The 27,132-nt window shown below is 38.9% G+C and overlaps 2 protein-coding genes across 2 annotated transcripts in view; both read right to left on the bottom strand.

Annotated features, from left to right (window-relative positions):
• Positions 1-12,745, bottom strand: part of ywhag1 (3-monooxygenase/tryptophan 5-monooxygenase activation protein, gamma polypeptide 1) — a 28,006-nt gene extending 15,261 nt beyond the window's left edge. Inside the window, exon 1 of the mRNA XM_030153210.1 lies at positions 12,513-12,745. Coding sequence (XP_030009070.1) covers positions 12,513-12,599 — 87 coding nt within the window. The 5' untranslated portion in view covers positions 12,600-12,745. The remainder of the gene's footprint in view (positions 1-12,512) is intronic.
• Positions 12,746-13,884: 1,139 nt separating this feature from the next.
• The window catches only part of LOC115432612 (scavenger receptor cysteine-rich domain-containing group B protein), a 30,872-nt gene continuing 17,624 nt past the window's right edge, over positions 13,885-27,132 (bottom strand). The window contains exons 6-14 of the mRNA XM_030153519.1: positions 26,965-27,003; positions 24,036-24,338; positions 23,884-23,955; positions 19,467-19,781; positions 18,924-19,004; positions 17,791-17,856; positions 16,639-16,953; positions 15,666-15,755; positions 13,885-14,824 (exon numbers count right to left, since the gene is read on the bottom strand). Of these exons, the coding sequence (XP_030009379.1) occupies positions 14,505-14,824; positions 15,666-15,755; positions 16,639-16,953; positions 17,791-17,856; positions 18,924-19,004; positions 19,467-19,781; positions 23,884-23,955; positions 24,036-24,338; positions 26,965-27,003 (1,601 nt within the window). The 3' untranslated portion in view covers positions 13,885-14,504. The remainder of the gene's footprint in view (positions 14,825-15,665; positions 15,756-16,638; positions 16,954-17,790; positions 17,857-18,923; positions 19,005-19,466; positions 19,782-23,883; positions 23,956-24,035; positions 24,339-26,964; positions 27,004-27,132) is intronic.

The following is a 27,132-nucleotide window of genomic DNA, read 5'->3' as shown; positions in this document are numbered from 1 at the left end:
CAGTGGAACCAAACAAATTCTCTCTGTAAAACACAGCCCTAAAAGAAAAAAATAAAACAGACAATTTTGCCCAAAGAACCTTCCAGAACTTTTAAAATTTAAATAGTTTGTGCAATTTTGCAACATCTGCCAAGAACATAAACATATTAAAATATAAACAACAATACTCTGATTAAGTGCACTGTTGAACATAAAAACTAAACTATAGGTAGTTTTAAATAAACATGAAAAGTAAAAAACAAACCACAGAACAAAATATGAATGAAGAAATGCCCATTTCCAATAATCCTCCAGGTTTACAGAACAGGGGGCTGGTCATTTTGAAAATTACTGTTATTTGCGTTTTGTCATTTGAGGAAAAGCCAGATCACTTCCATACAATGGATGTGCAGTTCTTTATAGGAAGAAACTCATCTGTTTGGCTGTCAGCCATGTATGGAAGTAAATCTTGTGTCATCCGATATTGAATAGTTGTATTTCGGAAGAATTTTTTTCAATACTTGTATTTTGTAATTAGAATTTTGTTTTAATATTTGAATTTTTCTTGAATATTTGAATTTCTGTTTTTTTACACTTAGGGTTTCATAATCTGAATTCAATTATTTAAAAAAATAAGTTTTCTAACTCAATATACTCAAATACAATGTGTTTCAAATTCAATATAAAAAAATTCAATATAGCACGGACATCTTGACTGAGCAAAACCAATGGAGTAAGGAGCAGCCAAAGATCACATGATGCTCAGGTAGTGGCACAGGCACGGCGATTCACATGCTCGACGCAATCAGTGTGCCGCTACCTGAGCGTCACATGATCTGCAGCATGACGTATGATTGGGTGAAAGTTAGATCGAGTGGCTCGTTACTCCATTGGTTTTGCCTGGTCAAGATGTTCATTCTATATTGAACTTTTCTATATTGAATTTGAAATGTATTGTATTTGAGAATATGTGATTAAAAAACTTTTTTTTAATAATTGAATTCAGATTATGAAACTCTGTGTAAAAAAAAAAAAAAAAAAAAATGACATTCAACTATTTGGGAAAAAAAATTGACAAAGAAAAATTCAAATTACGAAATACAACTATTCAAAACAAATTACTGTGAAATACAACTATGCAGTATCTGATGGCACAGATTTACCTCCATAGCCATGACTCCACTACACAGCATTTGTGAAATGCACATGACGTGGACGTGAACCGCCGTCATGCGTCTGTGCGTCTCATTTAACTCCATCCAGAGCCGTTGAATCCTCTACAGCTCTGACTACATCATATTCTAGACCATTCCATCATCTTTCTGCTTTGTTGGATCGTCCATATGTTGTAATCCTTCACCATCTACTATCGTCATATCACACACCCTTAGTACGAGGCCTATTGGTTCATTCCTGATCAGCTCCATTCAGCTGCTTTTGTCGTTTCCGTGGATTTCTATGGTTGTTCTGTGTCCTCGGTTACCAGCCACATCTTGTCAACACCAGTCTGGTACTGGTTCATAGTTTCCAGGTCTGAAATAACCCTGAACACTCACATAAACAACCCCCATCATGGTGCAGAAGCAATAAAGCAACAGAAAATATAGCATAAAAACCAGCAAATATAGTGTGATTTTACTCCAAATAATCACAAAGGCCAAACAAATGAAGATAAAATGGAGAAAAACTACAGCTTCTTACCAGTCTGATTAACGTTTAAAGACGTAGGAGAATGTCTTCATGAGCCCTTCAGTCAATATCACTGCTGACTGGGCTGGTTTTTCCTAGAAGTCGTTAGCGTGCACTGGTAATTGCCTGCCTCATCGTCATCCTTAATGACTCAACTGAACTGCTGATGGAAGGAGACGGAAGCCAATCACAAATGTTTTAGAATCGCCTCAACTTGAGCAAACAGGAACCTGGAAAAGCTGAGGAACCGTTTATCTGCACTCACGTTCGTTGGTCACGGGTGTCAAACATACGGCCCGTGGGCCAAAACCGGCTGCCAAAAGGCTCTGATCCGGCCCGAGAAATTAATTTATAAAAAGCAGAACTTACACTGATGATATTAACTGTCAGTTTAATTGAGGTTCCACACTCTGTCCAATCTGATCTCCAGTGGGTCGGACCAGTAAAAATAATAGTGTGTATTCATCCACAGTGTAATATAGTCCCTAAATGTCCACAACTGACAGAACATTTACAGGTTTATCTCTGATTTCAGTGATGGATTTCTGAAGATTTAAACTATAAATGTTCTCTCAATGGACTTGTTGACAGTAGGAGTGTGTATTGGCAACAATCTGGCAATATGATACAAATCATAATACTAGGATCACAATACAATATATCACAATATATCGTGATACTGTTAACAAGGCATTTTTTTTTTTTGTTTAATTCCTGGAAGAATTGAATAACACCAGAAATATGCACAAATACGAAATACATTTTTATTTGATCAGAACAGGATCTATTGCTGTATCACAAAATTTTCTTCTGTAAAAACTTTCAACTTAAATTATGTTTTACAGACATTACAGCTTAAGATCCTGTTCAAATGTTCATATTCTATTAGTTCAGAACTAACATTGTAACATTATTTTTGTACAATCCCAACAAAGGAACTAACATCTGCCTCTGAGACAGTAAAAAGTGCTTTTAGGATGCTTCAAATAACAGTTACTTAATAAAACACTGTTAAATAATAAATGAAATATAAACAAAAAGAAAGAAAAAAAAAAACAAAACAAAAATGAAACTCCTCCATATCTGCATTTGAATAAATACCTAAAAATATCGATACGATACTTTTTAATATCAGTACAGTATCGTGAAATGAAATATCACGATATATTGCAGAACCAATATTTTCTTACACCCCTAGTTGACATTAAGAAAACTCTAGAACATGGGCGTCAAACATATGGCCCATGGGCTAAAACCAGCCACTAAAGGGTCCAATCCAGCCCATGAAATTAAAAAAAATTATACTTTAGATACTAACAATCCATTTAGTTCAATCTTAAGTGGATCAGACCATTTAAAAAAAAAAAAAAGAAATAATGACAACTATAAATGTTTCTCTTTGTTTTAGTGTAAAAATAAATAAATAAATTACATGAAAATACACTTCGCCTTTGCCCATAAGTAGGTGGGATAGGCTGCAACGACCCCAGAGACCCGAGTGAGGATAAAGTGGGTTCAGAAAATGAATGAATACATGAAAATATTTACAATTACAAACTGTCCTTTCACAAAAGATGTAAATAAACTGAACAAATATGAATAAACTACAGTAACAACCTGAGAAGCAAATGTCATTTTAACATAATTTTATTGATGTTTCTAATGTTTTTTTTTGTCCTCGTGCAGGTTTTGTTCTTGTTACTGTTTAATTTGTTTATATTTGTTGATTTTTTTTTTTAAATTTCTCTTCGTTTTTGCTAAATTTTTGTAAATGTTTTAAAAAATGTGAATAACCTGAACAAATATAAACAAACTGAAGTGTCTTAAGAGAAGTCTGTAATTGTACCAATATTCTGCCAGTTATCAAATGTTGTGTGTGTTTGTAGAACCACTGTGACCTGTACGTTACAATGAACATGTGGAAATGATAAAGTGAGGTAGAATATTGGTACAATTGTACTTGTTTCTCTTAAGACATCTCAGTTTTTTCATGGTTGTTCATATTATTTACATTTTTTAAAGGACAGTTTGTAGATATAAATGTTTTTATCATGTATTTTTACTTTTTTCACTCTAAAACATAGAGGAAAGGTTTGCAGTTGACATTATTTGTAGGTTATTCTGTTATTTCACTGGTCCAGCCTGTTTCAGATGATGCGCCTGAACTAAAATGAGTTTGACATCCCTGTTCTAACTGCTCCATCTCTGACAGGAAGTCACAGACAAGGAAGTCGGCGTTCACCCGGACGTGTTGGTGTGAATGTGCGAAGCTCCTCTGTGAGCGTTATTGGAGCGTGTAGGAGGGTCAGTGGGCGGGGTTTTCAGGGCGTTTTTATGACTCGACTTATCTGAGAAACGCCTGAAATGTCCTGAAACGACACGGCAGCATCAGACTAAGGTTTAGGAGGGAGTTGGTACCTCACACACTGAGCAACAACCATGAACTAGAAAACTAGAAAAAGATAATGCGGAGACTTTTTCTGGGGCTATAACCCCATTTCCAAGTTTAGAACACAATCAGTAGGTGAAGTGAAGCTGATTATCAGAGTCATTACAGAGTCTTCATGACAATGTTTCCAGCCTCCAAATCTAATTCAGACATTTCATCCATCATACTGTTGTCTTTATTGACGTCCTGTGTTATTTTTGTATTTATTCATCATATAGAAAAACTTATCCAAGAGGAGTCGAGCAGGGGTGTCAAACATACAACCCGTGGGCAAAAATCGGCCCCCAAAGGCTCCAATCCGGTCCACGGGATAAATCTGTACAATGCAAAAATTACACTGAACATATTAACCCTTAAAGACCCAAACAGCCACTTGTGACAAAAATCATCTACTGATGTACCCTGTTGATCCACTAATCCTATTAATACAGGTCAATAATTGGCGTAAAATACAGTTCTTCATCTTTTCATGGTCATCAGATATGACCATATTTGGACTTTCAGAGGCTCCATAGTTACCGTGGAAACACCATCATCTTCTCCAACATTGACTCCCCAGTAAAACCCATGGAGTTGGATCAATAACAGTGGATGGACACACTGGGTTTATGTTCAGTTAATGACAGATTGGACTGAAAAAGACACTGTTTATTACATTTTTTCTTTTTCTGATATAATGACAATCAACTTTAATCTGATCTTTAATGAACATCTACATGATCTGTAAATTAAATATGGGAAAATACCTGATTTTCATTGAAAAAACATGATATATGGAGGATAATATTATAATTAATGGTGATAAATCACTTAAGAAAGATTAAATAAAGAGAAAAATTAATTTGGGAATTGACACAAAAGCAGCGCTGGGTCTTTATGGGTTAAAAATCAGAATAACTTAAAAATAATGGCAACTGCAATTTTTCTGTTAAAAAAATTCCATGAAAGTATTTACATTTACCAACAAATATGGATAACCTGAAATGTGTTAATATAAACCAGTGTAATTGTACCAATATTTTGTCTGTTATTAAATGTTGTGTGTATTTGTAGATCCACTGAATCTGTACGTTATAATGAACATGTATAAATGATAAACTGAGGCTGAATATTGATAAAATTACACTGCTTTTTTCTTAATTTCTAGTTCATGTTATTCACATTTTTTACGGATAGTCTGTAGATGTAAACAATTTCATTATGGAATTTTTATCTTTTCACCCTAAAACATAGAGAAAAGTTTGAAGTTGTCATTCTTAATATATTATTGTGTTATTATTTTACTTCAGCTCATATTGGTCTGAATGTGGAACCTGAACTAAAATAAGTTGGACCCTCTGGTTCAGAGGCTCCTGGACATTAACAGGGTTCCCGCAGGGTCTTAAAAAGTCTTAAAAATCTTCAACTTACAAATCTGCATTTAATATCTTCAAAAAGTCTTTAAAGGTTTTTAAATTGATATGGTAGGTCGTCAGTTCTGTTTCCATAAACTTATTGGCTGTGTTGTGTTTAAATCTGTCTGTTAAATGTCCAAACTGTAAAGACAGTAGCATTAGTCGACTGAGTTCCACCTGATCCAACCCCACAATTTATACTGAAATTAGGAGACAATTATCTCTAACTTTGCAGCCCCCGGTGAGAAATTACTCTAAACAGTGGGAATCAAGGTGTTGGAGTAAATAAATACATCTTCCTAAATTCTAGGAGTCATACATTTTTGCCAGTATGTGAAATAGGCTGAAATTCTGTTCTGAATAGTCCAAAAAGGGTCTTAAAGAGTCTTAAATTTAACTTGCAGAACTTTGTTGGAACCCTGATTAAGTAACATCCTAGTGTTCGTTAACTACAAATAAAACAATATTAGACTGACATCCTTAAGTTTAAGCCGTCCGATACCTTAGTTTTAGCTCGTTTTGATATTAAAGCTGAAGAGTACATGCTGTAAAAAGTAGATTATGCAGTTAAAGTTTGATGATTTATGCTCTGAAAATCACATAAGGAGGTCAACTGGTGCGTTTTTTCCCTCCTCTATCAATTCAACACAACATTCAGTGGATTCCTCTGAGGACTGGGATAAGCCCCAGGAGGAACAGCATCATTTCTCTAAGTAGATTTGGAAGGCAGTTGGTGTTACAGCTGGAAGTCCACAGCTCATCTTGGACTTTTAATGGTCTGAAGCAACAAACATAAACCAGAACAACAAACACACAAAGTACAGTTAGGTGTCACTGTATAGTTAAGTTTAAAAGAACAAACCTGTTGTATCATTAGCCTCATATCATAACTGTCTAAGTTGTACACAAATGGACAAAAGTCTGTGCACACGTTGAATTCAGGTGTTTATTTTCTGACAGGGGTCTGGGATCCAAAAAAATAATGACTAATGTCAGAATATAGTTTTATATTATGGGATAAATATCAGTGCATTGGTTAGTTTGGATTAAATTATTATCTTTGTTTCCAAAATGACTCAGAGATGGTTTGGACTGAATTCATATCAACATGTTTTTCTCCCTGACTCTGACTTTAAATGTTCATCCTCGAAATGTCTCTAATATTTTTCCTGCTCTGAATGTAAATAATAATTTCCATCTACTGTCATCACATCTGACTGAGGAAGAAAAAGCTACCATTAAACTATGGTGAAATATTGATGTTTCTAAATTATATGGACATAAATATGTGGACACATCATGTCTCCACCTGTCAGATGTCCTGTTCATGAGGATCAGATACAGAAACATCAATATTAATAATCAATAGGATATTTATCCCATAATATAAAACAATATTCTGACATTAGTCAGTATCAGGGGTGTTAGAAAATATTAGTTCTGCAGTATATCGCGATATTTCATTTCACGATACTGTATTGATATTAAAAAGTACTGTATCAATATTTTTAGGTATTTATTCAAATGCATATATGGCGGAGGTTCTTTTTTTTTGTTTTTCTTTTTTATGTCTTATTTATTATTATTTAACACTGTTTTATTAAATAATAGTTATTTGAAGCACCCTAAAACCACTTTTTACTGTCTGAGAGGCAGATGGAAGTTCCTTTGGTGGGATTGCACTGAAATAATGTTCTGATGTTAGTTCTGAACTAACAGAATATGAACATTTGAACAGGATCTTAAACTGTAATGTCTGTAAAACATAATTTCAGTTTGAACACAGGAACATTTTGTGATATAATATTAGATCCTGTTATGATTAAATAAAAATGTGTTTAGTATTTGTGCATATTTCGGGTGTAATTCAATTCTTCAAGGAAATAATCTTTTTAAAAAGGAAACAAAATATTCCCTTTTTAACAGTATCATTGATATATTGTGATATATCGTATCGCGATCCTAGTATTTTGACTTGTATCGTATTGCCAGATTCTTGCCGATACACAGCCCTAGTCATACTGTTTTGGATCCCAGACCCCTGTTAGAAAAGAAACACCTGGATTCAATGTGTCCACAGACTTTTGTCCATTTTTGTGTCAGTTAGATAGTTATGATATGAAGCTAATGGATCAAATTCATATCCAAATGTGGATCATACACTAGTTCTCTGTTGTGACATAATAACATGCTGCTTCCAAGAAAGTGCACGGCAATGTTCCAGTAAACCACGCCCTCTCCGGCCAAAACGCCTGGTTTTTAGTGAGTCCTGGAAAATGATCTCGAGGTGTCTGAATCGGCATTAGGACACTTTTAGAACATTTAATTTGATAACCTGAGAATGTGCTATGAGGCTAACAATATGACAGATTCCATCCACACTGGTTCCAGTTTGCCGGTACTTTCCAGTGGTTTGTGTAGGTTCAGTGTGTATGATGCCTTGTGTTGTCGGGTTTGTGCATCATTTTGCTCCATAGTATTCTATTGTTTGTCCATTCAGTATGTGAAGTACATACTAAACATTTGTACGGAGTTTTACAATTAATCCAAATGTTTTTATGCTCTAATTTCAGTCTAAAATTCTCATGGTTTTGCATTTAAGTCTTCATGATTATTTCTTCAGCAGTAAAACAACATGCTACACAAACTCTGCAGGTAAAACAATAAAACAAGGGTCAAAGAGCAGGAGGCGCTTGATACTGAATCTGTGAAATGTCTGAGAGAAATAGGCTCAAATCATCAAAAAAACATGCAGATATATTCAGACTTTCACAAATTAATGTAAATCAGTCTTTAATTATCTGCAGTCCTGCGTCTTTCTGACACTGAATTAACGGTTTATTGGATTTATTCATCATGATAATGTCAACTTTTGCTCAAACAAGGAAGTGTGTTCTGTATCTGACGTTGTGGATGTTAATGTTTATTCAATATAATGGTGTCATATCAGTAAATGAGTCTGAATGTTGGCGCTCTGTTGGATATTTTACTATTTTAAGGGTCATTTTTAAGGTTCAGAATCTGTTCGACTCCAATATGGTGAAACTGTGTCTGATTTTTGTTCAGCCGGAGTTAAATGACATAAAAAGAACAGGGTTTTTTTTATCGTTTTCTAAGATGAAACATTCTTCCGGATCCGTTTAGTTCTAAATAAAGCAGGGCTGAGACTCTGGGCCCATGATGTAATGGCTTCATTTATAATGCATTATGTAGATTTCCTTTACATGATACTGCACACGGCCTCAGAAGAGGCATTTGCAAAGTACTTTTCTATAAAATATGGCATCCAGTGCATTAAAAGCCATGAACCAATAGAATGGCTCAATCTGATCACATGTCAGTGATCTGGTCTGGAATTAAATAAAGTCACTAGTCTCTTTTTCACTGGACATCTGTGTAAAACTTTACCTATATTTACTAAATGTCACAAAAACAGAAGTGTGTAGTGTCGGTTTTTCGATTAAATCACAAATGCGATGATTTGTTTATTTATTATCACGAGATGACAGGAGAAGTCTTTCCGTAAACTTTGCGATGAATGTAAATATTGTGTTGATTTACAGATATATTCATTATTACTATATATTACCCCTCTATCTCCTACTAAATTAAAAAATTATTGGATTTCCTGGTGTGTCCACACATACTGACACGTTTCTTTTAAAACTCTTCTTCTCTTGTTGTAACATCTGTCAACATCCGTTTTTTTTTTTTTTTTTTTTAAATTTATGTGACTCTAGTTGCAATAAAAGGTCTTTCCATTGCAGTTTTGTGTAATATACCAGTTGTTCTATGCCCAAAAAACCACCTCTTGCCAGTGCAAAAACTTTTAATAGAGAAAGAAGAGTTTTGGCAAAATTGTCGTTTTCCCATTAGGTGCATTTTTATGCGCAAGTTATATTCACGCAATTTAAGGGTCAATGGAAAAGAGATTATTGAGTCCGTTTACATGAGCAGATAAATCCAATAACTGTTAGAATCAGATCATTGTAATAATCACATCTGATGCGTTTACATACAGTTTGGAAATACGATAATCGATAAACTCTGGTTTAGACGTTTCAGTCCATTATTGGATTTATTTCAGAGTTCGTACGTATGTAGTGACATTAGAATCAAACTTCCTGTTATTATCTTGGGTTCATATTTGACTATGACTTGTCAGTTTTCTATGATTTTAATAGTTTTTCCACATTCTGATGAAACAGAACTAAATAAATCCAATTAACCTGTATACATAAATGAAGACATGGGAGTATTGGGACAAATACAGGCGTTAATCTGATTGATTACAATCAGATTACTGATGTTATCTGACCAAGCATGAAATTTAACTGTTTACATAATAATCTGGTAACTCCACAAATCAAGTAATGATCAGAGTATGAGCCCCCCCCCCCCCCCCCCACACACACACACACACACACATACAGCAAGTCTTAATGCACAATTTGGGTTTTTGGGTGAAATCCGATTTTTTTTGTGTGTTGGTTCATATTCCACATTAAATGTGACTTCTATCAGTTTTGAGTCTGAACTGGGTGTGACCCTGAAGTGATCCACATGCACTAAAGAGGTCCTGACATAGTGTGTTTATGGAAGGAAATATGGAGGGATGTAGAATTATGATGTTTGTCGCATTTCAATGACGTAAAAGTTGGATAAATGCGACCTGGCTGTTCAGAATGAAGTCGCATTGCAAAAAATCAGATCTGTATCAGATTTAGGACCACCTATGAAAGTGGTCTGGGTCAGATTTAGGACCACATATGAAAGTGGTCCGGGTCAGATTTAGGACCACATATGAAAGTGGTCTGGGTCAGATTAGTGCTGTTCAGACTGTCTATAACAGATCAGATACAGGCCACATATGGGTGAAAAAGTTGGATTTGGGCCACATTTACCTGTAGACTGAACTTGGTGTGGATGTAAAGGGGTTTAATGTTAAAGGAGATCAAAAAAGTAGAAAATTCATACGTTGAACCGCAGAACTATAGCATTTTCCGCTCCGAGTCCACGTAAACAGACTGGGTTCTTATATTTAAGGACATTTAACCCGTTTATTGACTGAGTTGTTCATCTGCTGCAGTTTCACATGTGGGTTTTTGTGTCTAAACTGAGTCAAATGGTTGAGTTTGGTTCATAGAAACCTCTGACATGAGGAGGAGGTGGAGGTCCTGGTGAGGGTCAGCCGACTGCCTCCACCTCGACCTCCACCCCCCTCCCCCTGAGGACGTTGCAGCCTGGTTTTGTGTGATCCTGGTTATTATTTGGTTGCGTTGCCACCGGGCGGTTGCCATGTCTGCAGTGGCGAGGGATTCCCCTGAGCGAAGGGCGAGGCGTGGGACACACCCCACTGCCCAGCGCTGCAGAGACCCGCTCTGACTCGGCACAAATGGGAGGGTGGAGCCCTGCACCCCCCCCCCCCCCCCCCCCCCCCCCCCCCGCCGCCCAGCCCAGCCCGGCGGACGTTCCACCCCAGGGCCAGGACGGCACTGACTTGTTGACTCTTAAGGAGTTGAATTTGGAGAAAGTGTCAGTGAATCCTGCTTTGAGTCAAGACCCACATGAGTCCTACTGCTGATATTCAACCTTTAGAGCATTATTAAACATCTAAACTGAACAAAAACAGCCATTAAAGCCTCAGAGTTGGAGATAAACCCTGTGCTCATGTGTAAATCTGATAAAGTTGCATCAGAGGAATGATCCGGGGTTCAATCCAGCTCCGGGCCTGTTCGGAGGACCACCCGGACGGTTCCGGTCAGAGCTGCTGTTTCTTTGTGTTCTTATTGTGCAGACGGTTGTGTCACAGTCACATGCAGCCTGTGTGTCCGTGAAATGGTGCACTACGGGCGGGCCTGTGCTGCTGCTGCATCCTGCCAGATGCTGCGGCACCGCCTCATGTGAAGCTGCTGGAGGAGGCGGAAGACGCAGGGATGCGGTTCCTCCACGGCATCGATTCACACACTCACCCCGTCATGACACTGTCTGCGCTACAAACACACCGTTTGCTGCAGTATGACATCCGCGGCTTCTGGAAGGATCTGTGTCCACCAACACCCACGGCTGGAAGGTGAGCGCTGCGCGGTTTGTGCGCCGGTTCTGCGCAAATCGATTGCGATCAACCTTCAGCCAACATTGCCTTCCCCAATGCGCCAGAAGGAAGGCGACGGCTGCGGAAATGCACATTTCACACTAAATGGACGTCGAAGAGCATCATTTAACCGGGACATGACCGACAGCGCAGCCTCCATGTCCCGTCATCCCCTCGGTGCCACTGGCCTGTCCTCTGCGCATCTTAACAACCGCACATATTCTCCATCCACGCTTTTTTCTCCACATTTGTCGCTTTCATCGCATCCTCTCGACACCAGGAGTCTTTCTGTGCTCCATACCCCCACCACCACCACCACCACCCAACACCCCCGGTGCCTCCACGGCCGGCGGACCGGGGGCTGAAAACCGAAAGGCACCGCCCCAACATCAAACGGTCCGCATTGGAGCCAACACCGCCCTCCGCAGCGCGCACCGAACCGGACCGGACCCGAGTCAGCCCACCACACTGACCCGACCCGCCCCCCCCCAAAAAAAACAAACAAACAAACAAACAAAAAAACCACCTCAACTCCTCCACACCACCGGTCCAAACGGAACCACCGGGATGTGGACGGAGGCTCCATGGGCCTGACAGCCGCGTCCCGGCCACGCCGCCCGGATCCCGTCACGGCGGTGGTTCATCACGCACACGGCCACGGCTCAGGCACCAATGTGGGTTTTAATCAGAGGTTTCATACACGGATCCGGTTCGATTTGAGCACAGAACCCACTATGTGTCCAGACACGGAGCCTCAGTGCGGGCTGTACGTGTACCTGCCGTACGTGTACCTGCCGTTAAAGCCCCGGTTCTGCGCTAATTCATCCCAAATACGCACATATGGATGAGTCCGCGCGGAGCAGAAATGATCAAAAGGCGAAAGGTCATGATTAGAGGAGCTACTCACCGATTTCATGGCAGCTGCCATGTCGTCGTACCGCTCCGCCTGCTCGGCCAGCCGGGCTTTCTGCACCAGTTGTTCGCGGTCTACCATGGTCACGGCGGGTCGTGCGCTGCGTCCGGTGCGTCTGGGCCTGGAATCGGTGGGTCTGGACGTGTGAATGCGGAGAAGCGGTGCCGGTGCTCTCGCTGCAGCTGCTGCCTGCTGTCTGTGGCTGCCGACGGGACACCCCTCCCCCTCCGAGCGCCTTCCCCCGGTTGTGTCACCACCCAAAGAGGCGTGTCCTCCCGGATGATGTAACGCGCCTGGCGCCCGGAGAAATGGCCGGAGCGCGTCGCCGTGCGCACTGACGGTCCGACCCTCCAGGCCCGGCGTGTCTGAAGGGAAAGAGGTGGTTTTATTCTGGAGGAGGGTGGGGGTGGGGGGGCAAGGAGGGATGTGGGTCTGGATGGTTGTAGAATTCAGCCTCTGGTTCAGATCAGGGAAGAATGCAGCCGGTGTGAACGGACATGTTGGGACATGAAGAGGCCCGGTCCTGGAGAAACATCCACACCCAGGATCAGACTCAGACCACATTCGCATCACAGCATATATGTTTAGACCAGACACAGGCACACGCTCAGGTCTGGACACAGAAATAGGCTTTACCTGCCTCTAGAATCCACTTCAGTCCTGGTGTATGTGGTCTCTGATGAAAACACCAGACTGCCATCCAGTTCAAACCACAGAAACATCAACTGGTTTAATGAACATATGGATGAATCTGTTTGTTTTGGTTCATTCTAAACTAAATTAACTTCTTATTTACATGTATTTGCTTAAAATATCAACTTGTATACAGGATATGTGCAGTATGTATAAGGGGAAAAATGAGTGTAAAATCAATGTATGGCGTTTTGAAACTAAACTAACTTAACTTTACAGGCTTACATTTCAGACTAAATTCACCTTTTTGAGGCACTTGCAAATAATAGGCAAAATGACAAACAAAATCAACAAAAATGATCAAAATAATCAACAAAATGAACCAAATATCCAAAAAGTCAACAAAAATAATCAACAAAATCCGCAAAATAATCAATAAAATGTGCAACATAATGAACAAAATCAACAAAATATCCAAAAAGTCAACAAAAATAATCAAAACAGTCAACAAAATAATCAACAAAATTTGCAAAATAATCAACAAGAACAAAACCCCAGCTGTTATCTATCTAAATGTTCAGTTCAGTCTGAGTTTTATAACAATAATAATAATAATAATAATAATAATAATAATGATAATAATGATAATAATAATAACAACACATCACACTTATATAGCACTTTTTTGGACACTCAAAGAGGCTTATGTAACTTTTTGTCTTTGATAATTCAAACCAAATGCTGAAAGTTTAAAGTGAGAATTCTGAAAATGGAATTTCACAGTAAAACACACAGTTGCCTCATTCTGATTAAGTTTCATTATTTTCAGAACAGATGTTCAATTCCATCATCTGTTTTAACACTGAAAACATTTTAGTGAAAATAAGAACATTTATTTGTCACATGATCATCAGTTACATTTATTTATATGGTGGTTTACAGGCATATTATTTGTCAATGAAATAAAAATATATTCACAAGGTACACATGGACCATGGTTCTGTTTCCTGCGTTGTCACGGTTTGTGTTTTACTTCTGGTTAATTAATAATCAATAGACGTTGTCCTGCTCTTCACTCATCAAATACTACCTTTAACAACACGTACACAGACTGAAACAGACCATTTAAAGGTTTTCTTCAAATAAAAAACTGTGTACATCATATTTTATATTGTATTTTTATTTATAAAGTGCTTAATAAAGGTTTAGATAGTTATAGTATGTCATCATATATCGTCATATTAGTTATCTCATACGGTGGCGGTGGCAATCCTTCAGCGACGTGAAAGCATTTATTTACACAATGAATACAAGTCCCAGTTAGCTCCGCCCACTTCCCCACTCATCTGCCAATCACAACAGCGAGCAGATGACGCCGGCGTCCTCAGTGTGGTCACAGTTGTGTACGTTCCATCCTATATGGGAGCAGTCTGTCAGCGATGGCTCCGCCCCTGTGCACTTCAGGTTGTCCAGGAGGATGGTCCCCACCCCTGGCCCAAAGTGCGTCTCCACCGTCACCGCTGCCAACGCATCGCCGCAGCCCACCTGACGGCACACCACCTGGGCGTCGGGGAGGTCCCACGCGTCGTCGCACACTGTCCCCCATGATGCGTTTATGAACAGCTCCACCCGGCCCTCGCAGCGGTGGCTTCCTCCGGCCAGTTGCATCATCCCTGGAAGGATGGTGCAAAGTTAGACAGTCAGTGAACGCATCACATGATTATTGATCTGATCTTGTGAGCGTCTTTGTACAAATGCATCATTTTATCACAGTTGCATCATCCCTGGAAAAAATATGCACAATCAGATAGTCAGTGAACGCATCACACGATATTAATAACAATGTGAGCATCTCTATAAACACATCATTTTATTGCAGCTGCATCATCCCTGGGAAAAACATGCCAAATTAGACAACTGGTAAGTGAACACATCACACGATTAATAATCTGATCATGGGAGTGTCTCTGTATAAATGTATCATTTTTATCACAGTTGAACTGTTTTAGGATTTTATATCTTGTTCCATATTTTCCATCTTGTTATGTTTTTAATTTCTGGTGTCATTCATATTGTTTTCATCTTGTTGCTTATTTAACATAATTTTTGTTTTTTTCCATCTCTTTAATCTTGTCGTGTTGTTGTCTCTTTGTATTGTTACATCTTTTTCATCTTGTTTCCATTTGTCTTTTTGCGTATTTTACATATTTTTTGTCTTGTGACATCTTTCATTTCTTGTTTCTTTGTTTTTTGGTATTATTTTTTGGTTCAGTTTGTTTGTTTGTTTGTTTAACACTTTAGCAGCAAATATATTGGTTGAATTTATACCGAATTGGGTTTATAGATCACCAGAGAACCAGAAGCGATCTGATTACAACAGATAAAAACAAGTAAAAACACAAAGTAAGGTTAGGGTTAAATAAACACCAGCTGATTGAAAGTAAGCCCTTTGTTTCCATGGTAACAGTCAGTTGAAGTATCCAGTTCTTCCTATTGGCTTGCAGTGGTTTTTACCTTCAGGGGGTTGGGTGGATGTTGTGGTCGGGGCCGTTTCTGTCACTTCTGCCGGAAAGTCATTTAAACCTCGAGCCAGAGGCTCCACATCTGTGAAGAAATTAAATAGAAGTCACAAAACCTATGTAGTTTTAATCAAAGTCCTGTTATAAAACCTGAAGCTGTAATGACACTCAGTGATTGGTCGGATGTAAAGCTCACTCATCACCTACTGGATGGAAAAAGAACTAAATCCTGCCTTCAGAATCCACAGTGTGTGACTGTCATCAGCCTCAGGACGTGAACGTGTCCTGGACGTTCTCCTTTGGCCCCTTTGGCCTGAGGACATTCACTGACTGACCAACAATGAGTCATCCTCCATGAGTCCAGTCAGTAAAAGAGAGTCACACAGGAGGGGGAGGAGGACGAGGAGGAGTAGTAGTAGTAGTAAGAGTAGTAGGAGGAGGAGTAATAGTAGTAGGAGTAGAAGTAGTAGTAGTAATAGTAGTAGAAGTAGTAGGAGTAGTTGTAGTAGGAGTAGTAGTAGTGGTAGTAATAGTAGTAGTGGTAGTAATAGTAATGGTAGAAGTGGTAGTAATAGTAGTAGAAGTAGTAGTAATGGTAGTACTAGTAATAGTAGTAGTAGTAGTAGCAGTAGTAATGGTAGTACTAGTAATAGTAGTAGGAGTAGTTGTAGAGAATAAGAATTTAGTTGACTAAGTTTTGATGGTATTTAGTTTGACTAAAAGTAGACTAAAACTAAAGTAGTTTAGATGACTAAATTATGACAAAAACTAAATTAAACTAAAACTAAATTATGACAAAAACTAAATTAAACTAAAACTAAGTTATGACAAAAACTAAATTAAACTAAAACTAAATTGAAACTAAATTAAACTCAAACTAAATTGAACTCAAACTAAATTAAACTCAAACTAAATTGAACTCAATCTAAATTCAAACTAGTCATCAGAATGAACCCAGGGTGTCGTACTTGAACAGATGACGCCAGCGTCCTCGTGGTGTCCACAGTTGTGTTGACCCCAGCCCAGGTGGAAGCACATGGACAGCTCCAGCTCCTCCCCCGTACACGCCACGTTGTCCAGCAGGATGGGGACCTGGCCATATCCGAAGAAGGCCTGGTTCTTGGCCTCGATGGGGGGTCCACAGCCCAGCTGTCTGCACACCACCAGGGCGTTGAGCATGTTCCACTCGTCGTCACACACTGTCCCCCAGAAGTCTTTGTAGCGGACCTCCACCCGGCCCTGGCAGCTGCTGTTCCCGTTCACCACCCGGATGGACGGCCTGGCTGCACAGGACAAAAACAAACGCACCCTCAGAACCTTCAGATTACGACGGCGTATTAAAGCCACATAAGAAAATAAAAACACCCGTCACTACGAGAATAAAGTTGTAAAATATCGAGATAAAACTCCTAATTTTATTAGAATGAAGTCGAATAAAAAGAGTCATAATTGTACAAGAATAAAGCCATAATATTATGAGAATAATGTTGTCATATTCCCAGAATAAAACCATAATATTATGAGATTAACATCGCAAATTAAAAATAGGTGGGAAAATAATTTACAAGAATAAACTTGTACCCGCTGGTCTCATAATGTAGAACTTGGAACATTTTGTGAGGTTCTACTTTCATTTGGGGTTTACGCACAAGGGCCAAACACTGAATCCTATTAGCTCCGCCCACCAAATATTGTGCCTGTTAGCCCCGCCCACCGTCAACACATTATCATTAGTCGGTATGTTTCATTTTAAGAACTGAACAGATTTGGATTAAATTGCCTCTTTTGTGGAGGAATAACTGACTGGAACCAGAAACTCTGTCATCAACAAGATTTAAGGCTTACAATTTATAAATTCTGACTTTTTATCGCACTATTGCAAATTTATTTTCAAAGTATTACGACTTTAATCTCATAAAAGTAACACATTATTTTGTTAAATTGAGTTTTCCGACTTTATTTTCAAAATATTATGGCTTTGTTCTCGAAATATTCTGACTTTATTCTCGAAGTGACGTGTTTATATTTTTCCGATGTGGTGCTAATACACCGTTGTATCAGATCCACATGAACGGGCCTAAACTTGATCTGAGACGGCGCTGCAGAAGGCTCATCCTCACCTGGAGTCGGTGCAGGCGCAGTTGGTTTGGTTGTTGGACTTTCAGTAACAACAGGAGCTTGTGTTGCTGAAGTGAAAACAGGAAAACAGTAGAAAATTCAAAAACCCTTCTGATGTGGTTGATGTGCTGCATCATTTCACCTCCATGGTTCCGGTCACTGTCACAGTTCAACTCTGGCAGAAATGGCACCTTCTGGTGGTTAGTAGTGAAATGTGCTATTTTCAGTTTTCCTCAATGAAAAACAGATCAGAAAAGACAAAGGCTCCGTTCACAGCTGGTCTAAATGCACAATTCAAATTTTTTTGATGAAATCTGATTTGTTTGTTGGTTCATATTCCACATTAAATGCGACTTCTATCAGTTTTGAGTCTGAACTGAATGTGACCCTGAAGTGACCCACATGCACTAAAGAGGTCCTGATGGAATATTAGACCACGCAGACACACACTGTGTTTACTAAAGGAAATATGGAGGACGAAGAACTGGGACGTTTGTTGCATTTCAATGACGTAAAGGTCGTATAAATGTGACCTGGACGTTCAGACTGAAGTCACATTGGAAAATATCAGATATGTATCAGATTTAGGACCACATATGAAAGTGGTCTGGGTCAGATTTAGGACCACATATGAAAGGGGTCTTGGTCAGATTTAGGAGGACCACATATGAAAGTGGTCTGGGTCAGATTTAGGACCACATATGAAAGTGGTCTGGGTCAGATTTAGGAGGACCACATATGAAAGTGGTCTAGGTCAGATTTAGGATCACATATGAAAGCGGTCTGGGTCAGATTTAGGAGGACCACATATGAAAGTGGTCTGGGTCAGATTTAGGACCACATATGAAAGTGGTCTGGGTCAGATTTAGGAGGACCACATATGAAAGTGGTCTGGGTCAGATTTAGGACCACATATGAAAGCAGTCTGGGTCAGATTTAGGACCACATATGAAAGTGGTCTGGGTCAGATTTAGGACCACATATGAAAGCGGTTTGGGTCAGATTTAGGACCACATATGAAAGTGGTCAGGGTCAGTTTTAGGATCACATTTGCATCCAGTCTGAATGTAACCATAGACACATCCTTCTCTTCACTGATTGGACGCCAGTGTCTGTCTGTCTCATGTGTTGGTACCTTCAGTGGCGTCAGTGACACTGGTGGTGGTTTCCCTTCTGGGTGACGTGGTCACTGGAGGAGGTTCAGTGGACGTTGAACCTGATGTGGATCAGAAACAGACGAGCTTCAGTTTGGACAGACCGATCTAAACTAATACTAATACTAGTGCTACTACTACTGCTAGTACTAGTACTGTTACTACTACTAATACTAGTACTACTACAACTACTACTACTATTACTACTATTACTACTACTTTATGCTAGTCGTAGTAGTAATAGTAAATGGAAAATAAACTTCAGTTTCATTTTAACAGTGTTGTGCCTGAGTTGTTCACGTTCTACTCTGTCGGGTTGTTCATATTATTCTTATTTTCAGATATTTCACAGACATAAACACGTTCATCTTGTAATTTTCCTTTTTTCTCTCTAAAACCTAGTTAAATGTTCATAGTTGTGATTCTTTCCAGGTCCTTCTGTTTTTCTTCTGCCTGTTTCAGACCATACTGGGCTGAATGTGGGACCTGAACTACCGTGTCTTTTCCGTCCCTGTCCTTCTCACCTGCACAGGAGACGCCGGCATCCTCGTGGTGTCCACAGTTGTGCTTCCCCCAGCCTAGGTTGTGGCATCGGCTCAACTGCTGCTCATATCCGATGCAGTTGACGTTGTCCAGGAGGATGCGCCCGGTCCCGAAACCGAAGAAGGAGTTGGTGAGGGCAGCGTGGGCGGAGCCGCAGCCCGTCTGCCGGCACACCACCTGGGCATCGGTGAAGGACCAGGCGTCGTCGCACACCGTCCCCCAGTAGCCCTGGTAGTAGATCTCAACCCGGCCCTCGCAGTCGTACTGACCCCCCACCAGACGGAGGGTACCATCACCTGGAACAGGACCAGGACACATTTACACTCACACTGCAGGTAAAATCCGTCCAAAGCAGACCTTTGACACATAGCGTTTGCCTCATAGCATATCAGTCACCCAAAAACAAGCCAAAAATCACCCAGAAACAACCCAAAAATCACTTAAAAATCACCCAAATACAACCCAAAAATCACCTAAAGACAACCCAAAAATCACCCAAATACAACCCAAAAATCACTTAAAAATCACCCAAAAACAACCCAAAAAGTACTTAAAAAATCACCCAAATACAACCCAAAAATCAAATATTTTCGAAATTTAGAGGAAGAACATGTAAAATTATAGTCATGGATTAAAAAAATAAATAAAGTCAGTGTTGATATAAATTCAGTCCAAACCATCTGAGAGTCATTTTATAAATAAAGATAAGAATTTAACCCAAACTAACCAATGCACTGATATTTATCCCATAATATTAAACTATATTCTGATATTAGTCATTGTTGTTTTGGATCCCAGACCCCTGTTAGAAAAGAAACACCTGGATTCATTGTGTCCTCATACTTTTGTTCATATAATCTATGTGTGTTCCTCCTGGACTTAGTGGGTCCTGAACTGAAGAAACCCAGAAGAAAAGGTTCATTCACTGACATCTAGTGGTGAAAAAGTGCATTACAACTGAATGTGGACGTTCCTCATCAGAGCAGGTTTAACTCTGGTCAAAGTCGGAGACGATGCCGACCAACACTCTGAAACTGGACCTTCAGGACCAAACATGGGCCCAGGACCAAACATGGGCCCAGGACCACCAGTTGGACAGCAAATATATGAGGAAATGATTTAAACTGTGTTCATCAAATAAAGAGTCAAATAAATCTGGATGGATTTAAGTTAAAGCAGAAGGTTCAAGACTAAGACGAACCGTGACCTTTGACCTCTCAGACCAGAACCAGGATTCATCGAGACCTCATAGAACCATATAGGTCTGGATCAAGGAGGAGAACTTTTATTAACACTGCTTTCTGTTCTGATGTCCATATTTCCTCCTGTTCGTTTGTGCAACTGTTGACAATAGGAGGGATTCATTATATGGTTTGTTTCATTTTGTTTTTTTTTCTTATTTGTTTTTGTTCATTTTGTTTATTTTCTTATTTGTTTTTGTTCCTTTTATTTATTTTCTTATTTGTTTTTGTTGATGTTATTTACTATTTTTTTTTGTTTTTTGTTAATTTAGTTTTTTTTTTTTAACTTGTTTTTTTTATGTTATGTACTATTTTATTTGTTTTTGTTTATATTTTTTACTATTTTATATGGTTTGGTTAATTTTATTTTATTTTTAATTTTAAAAATAATTTTAAATTTATTTTCTTATTTGTTTTTGTTGATGTTATTTACTATGTTTTTGGTTTTTGTTCATTGTATTTATTATTTTCTATGTTTGGTTTTTTTTTTCATTTTATTTACTATTTATATGTTTTTGTTCATTTTATTTATTTTTCTTATTGCTTTTTGTTGATTTTAATTTATTATTTTCAGGGTTGTTTTCCTCATATTTATGTTTGTTCATTTTGTCTCTTATGTTTTATATTTTTATTCTACATATGTGTTTAGTTTATTATTGTTGCTGAAAACTGCAGAAAAAGTATCTTTTTCATGTATCTTAGTACTTAGTATCTTTTTTAACATGTATTGATTAGTGGATCAACAGGTCTTAATAACTGAAGCCTAATAAATGTCCATATTTCGTCCTGTTCTTTTGTGTAGTTGTTGACAATAGGAGTGAGCGTCACCTCAGAGGTATTTAAATGGATATTTATATGTTCACGTATAAAGCAGGAGAAGGGCGTGGATGTTCGTGTACATTACGGTGGCAGCTCAGGAACAAACTGAGGTAAGAGTTAAAGCCTCCATGTTTGAGTTTAGTCAGCACAGATGTGGTCACCCAACGCCTGGACTCAGACAAAACCCCCCCAGACAAAGGAGCATCTCATGTGTCCGTCGTAAGTGTTTCTCCTCTGGATGTGGAGGTGTCGCCGCGCTCCCACAGGAGTTAGCGAATGTGGCTGAATTATTTGTCAGATACGTCACACCTTAACTAAATTTGACTCTGCTCCGGTCTCCCACGATCCTCTCGGGAATTAAAAGTCAAAACAACAGGGCAACAGGGACAAAGGCGAAGGCGGTGAACAATACGCAGCCCTTTGAGGTGTGTGCACTTTTCCCAGAGATGTTCAAAGAGGAGATGCACTGGAAGCTCCTACACAAAAGGAAAACTATCCGCTCCGGCCTTGTGTTTTTATTAAGTAATCTGGTCCTTCTGTGTCCTTTCAGAGCTGCTCTGACTGTGTCACAGCACACCTAAGTAAGCCACGGCCTTATTATTTAACCCACAGGTGTCAAACATACAGCCTGTCGACTTTTGGGAAATTTGTGACATGAAAAAATTACACTGAAGATATTAACCCATAAAAGACCCAAACATCCACTGGAGACCAAAATGATCTGCTGGTCTAAACTGTTTAATACCTGTTGATCCACTAATCCTATCAATACATGGAAATATTTTGTGTAAAGTAGTTTTACCTCAATTATTCATAGGATAAAATGTACAAAAACTTGAAAAATTAGACAAAAATGAGTAAAATATGTGGAAAAATAAGGAAGAAATTAACCCAAAAAATCCTGAAACATGGCATGAAAGTGAAAAAAATCATTCTGTATTGAGGAGAAAATGGGTAAAATTTTTGAACTAGAAAAACACTCGAAGAGCGCAGACCTCCGTCAAGGCAGATCAGTCCAAACCACCAAAATGTTATCATTTATTCCTTGTGCCAGAATCAACCTTTCCTGAAAATGTCATCAAAATCTGCCCATAACTTTTTGAATAATCTAGCTAACAGACAAACTGACAAACCCTGATGAAAATGTAAAAATGAAAAAAATTTATAATTTCATACCTTCCAGAACCCTGTATTTACTGTTAACCCTCAAAAACCAGAACCATCTACTGATCCAAACTGTTTAATACCTGTTGATCCACTACTCCTATCAATACATGTCAATAATTGGTGTAAAATACAGTTTTACCTCAATTATTCATAGGACAAAATGTGGAAAAACTTGAAAAATGACACTAAAATAAGCAACATATGCGAAAAATAAGGAAGAAATTAACCCAAAAAATCCTGAAACATGGCATAAAAGTGAAAAAAATAATTTTAAATTGAGGAGAAAATGAGTGAAATTCTTGAAAAATGGAGAAAATGTATAATTTCATACCATCCAGAACCCTGTATTTATTGTTATCCCTCAAAACCAAAACCATCTACTGATGGAACATATCTGATGACCATGAAAAGATGAATAACTGTATTTTACACCAATTAATGACATATATTGGGTTTTACTGGTGAATCAATGTTGTAGAAGATGACAGTGTTTCCACGGTAACTATGGAGCCTCTGAACGTCCAAATGGGTCATATCTGATGACCATGAAAAGATGAAGAACTGTATTTTACACCAATTATTGAGATGTATTGATGGGATTAGTGGATCAACAGGTATGAAACAGTTCCATCAGTAGATGGTTTAGATTTTTGAGGGTTAACAGAATAAATACAGGGTTGTGGATCTTATGAAATGATCAACTTTCTTCATTTTTAAAATATTTTGCTCATTTTCTCCTCAATTTAGAAATATTTGTTCCCTTTTATGCCACATTTCAAGGTTTTGGGGTTAATTTTTCCTTATTTTTCGAGTACTTTGCTCATTTTATATTCATTTTAGATGTTTATGTACATTTTATCCTATGAATAATTGAGGTAAAACTGTATTTTACACCAATTATTGACATGTATTGATAGGATTAGTGGATCAGCAGGTGTTAAACGGGTGTTAAACCGTTCCATCAGTGGATGGTTTTGGTCAACAGTGGATGTTTGGGTCTTTATTATTTAATGAGACCTGCCCTGACGTGTTGGAGTAACATCTGGCAGGACCGCCTGTCCATCACATCCTAAACTCTAAATCTGTTTCCATCTGTGAAGATAAATGAATGGTTGTGATGTGTGGTTCTGGCCCGGGTCCAGTCTGATCCAGATAAAAGCAGGACACTTACGTAAGTCCAGGTTCCAGTAGGGGGGCGTGGTGACGGTGATGTCCCGGAAGTATGGCCCCATCACTGATGGTTCTGCTCAGAGAGGACACATTCAGTCAATGTATGGTTCTGTTGGAACCCTCAGCCCCCCAAGCCCCCAGGCCGGGCCCTACCTCTGCAGACCACTCCCACATCCTCGAAGTGGTAGCAGTTGTGAACTCCCCAGCCCAGACTGGTGCACTCGCTCAGGGAGCCTTCGCTGCCCTTACAGTCCACGTTGTCCATCAGGATAAGCCCCGCCCCCTGTCCGAACTGCGAGCTGCTGCCCAGGGCCACCGCCACGCCACAGTCCAGCTGTCGACACACTACGTTGGCGTCCACCATGTCCCACTCGTCGTCACACACTGTCCCCCATGAGTCGTTGTAGAAGACCTCGACGCGACCTTCACACCGGTTCCGCCCGTTGACCAGTTGGACTGTGGGTGGAGACGGGTTAGAGCGGTCAGGACGTCCATCTGGGGCGGGGTCAGGCAGACGTTAAACACTGGGTCACCCACCATGAGTCACACATATCAGGATGTCTTAAAAAGTCTTAAAAGTCTTTAATTTACAAATCTGCATTTAATACCTTTAAAATGTTTTTAATCTCACATAGTAGGTCTTAGTTCTGTTTCCATAAACTTATTGGCTGTGTTGAGTTTAAATGTATCTGTTAAATGTCCAAACTGCAAAGAAAGTAACATTAGTTGGCTCAGTTCCACCCGTTCCAACCCAACAATTTGTGTTGAACTCAGGAATCAATTATCTCTAAGTTTGCCCCCGGTTAGAAATGACTGAACGGTGGGAATGAAGGCATTATAGGAAATAAATTAATTTTCCTTAAATTTGAGGAGTCATGAATTTTTGCCAGTATGGCTGTGAAATAGGCATTAAAATCTGTTCCAAGTAGTCTTAAAAAGGTCTGAGAAAGTCTTAACTATTAATTTGTAGAAACCTGTAGAAACCCTGAAAAATGTAATCTGATTACCAGTATTCTGATTACTTCTAAAGCAATGTAACTTAACCTGCTCTGAACAGACTTATGTCACTGTCAACTACTGCACACTTGTTACTTTATTATTATCTTGAATTTTTTTTTTTTTTTGGCATTTTTAGTCACTTTAACACATTTTATGTGTTTTTTTTATCCTTTATTTTTTTTCAGTGAATTTGATACATTTTGTCTTGCGGTACATTTGAATTTCAATAAACTCATCTCATTAATCCATTTAACCTCAGAACTAATACTGTCAAACCTTTATTAACCCTTAAAGACCTTGAATGAATTCTATGACAACTTACAGTTTTTCTCTACATTTATCTTTTCCTACAGGATTTATCATTTATTCAATTCAGAGATAAAGATATAATTTTAAGTATAATTTGCAAAAATTTAGTCAAATTTCTGGAATTTCCCCTTGTGGGACTAATAAAGGCAAATCTTTACAAATTTCAGAGTAAAAGTCCCACATTTTGGGGGTAAAATATTAAAAAAAATGTTTAGAATTAACAAGTTTTGTGAGAATGAATAAATAACTTAATCAAACCATGTAAGTATGTGAATTAACCCTTAAAGACCTACAACTATTTTTGTAGAGACCACAACATGTTATTTATTCTACATTTAGTTTTAGATGTGATTTCTGTAAAACCAGAACTCAGACCGAGGCTCATGTTTCTGTTTATGTGACTTGTAACAAATGAAGTGAAACATGACAAAAGACTGTCCACCCTTTAATGGAATGACTCTGAATAAGTCACATGACTCAGGAGGAGGCGGAGCAAGGCCTGGGCAGAGGACGGAGGCAACGCAGCCAATCGGCAATCACTGAGATTAGAGCAGGGCCGTCAAACTGATGTTAGGTCAGATTCCACATTCAGCCCAAAACGATCTGAATAGGATCAGACCAGTGCAATAATAACAGAATACCTTCAACATCTGCAGGGTTATCTATTTGTTTAAGCGCTAAATGTAAAAGAATGTTATGAAAATATTTACATTAACAAACTATTGTTTCACAAAAAATGTGAATAACATGAACCCAAAGTTTCTTAAGAAAAATAAGCGCAATTTTAACAATATTCTGCCTCAGTTTATCATGAACACATGTATATTATAACATATAACACGCACCTGAAACTGAAAAATATGGTATTTAACCCATTAAGCACCAAAGTTGTAATATTGAGACAAGCAACGTAAGTGACTGAAACAGACCATAATAACTCCAGAGCTTGTTACCACCTCCCACCAGTAGGTGGCAGACATGTGTCCCTTCAACCCTAACACCATTTCAGGACATGTTTCTGTTCAAAGTGCAGAAGTGAATCCAGTTTAAAGGCCTGGTCTGGAGCTGGTTTAGTAAGTAAAGTGGATTTAGTTTGAGTTTGGATAAGTAAAGACAGATTTGGATAAAAAGACACTAAAACTGACTGCATTTGACTTTCTACTAATGTTTATGTTTGTTTATTTTAAGGATAAAAGGATAAAAAAAAAAAAAAAACAAAGAAAACTTTCATGTAAATATGTTCAAAGTTCAATTTTGCTAAAAGTTGCATAATCCAATATGGCTGCCGCCCTGTGACATCTCAATATGCAAATTAGATGAATAAATTTACTCCCATCATGAACTTTGAGTCAGACCCAGTATTTTTCTTATTGACAGAATGGATTTATCTCAAACCATTTCCAAGATGCAGCTTTTTTGAAATGTTGATATCGAATATTTTTCAAACCTCTGGTGCCTGAAGGGTTAAGTTTATGATCAGTACAACCTGACTGTCATTGTCTTCTGTGTAATTTCTGGGCTCTGTGGGCCCGATTGGACTCTTAGGAGGGGGGTTTAATCCGTGGGTCGTATGTTTGACACCACTGGGTTAGAGAATGGATCTGATCTGGGAACGTGACCTTGGTTTTGTAAACGCCAAGGCTTAGCTCCGCCCCCTCTGCACTGACTCGACCATGACTGCCAGACCATGATAGGTTTACACCACCGGCCTGAATTCTGTCTGGTTTTTCTGAATGCTGGTGTCATGGGGTTGAAGGTGACGGATCAGACCTACCTTGGTACTGTATCACATCAAGTGGCGGCACGTCATTGGCTGGAACAGGAAGGGGGAGGAGACACAAGGCAGAGAGAGAAAGAGAGAGAGAGAGAGAGAGAGAGAGAGCGTATGATGAGATAGTTTGTTGAAAGGCGCTCCTTGGCGTCCATAGTCACTAACTCTATA

This window comes from Sphaeramia orbicularis, chromosome 14, assembly GCF_902148855.1.
Source record: "Sphaeramia orbicularis chromosome 14, fSphaOr1.1, whole genome shotgun sequence".
In the NCBI taxonomy this organism is placed as follows: Eukaryota; Metazoa; Chordata; class Actinopteri; order Kurtiformes; family Apogonidae; genus Sphaeramia; species Sphaeramia orbicularis.
The sequence above is the reverse complement of the archived record's forward strand: the minus strand, read 5'-3'. Positions and strand labels throughout refer to the sequence as shown.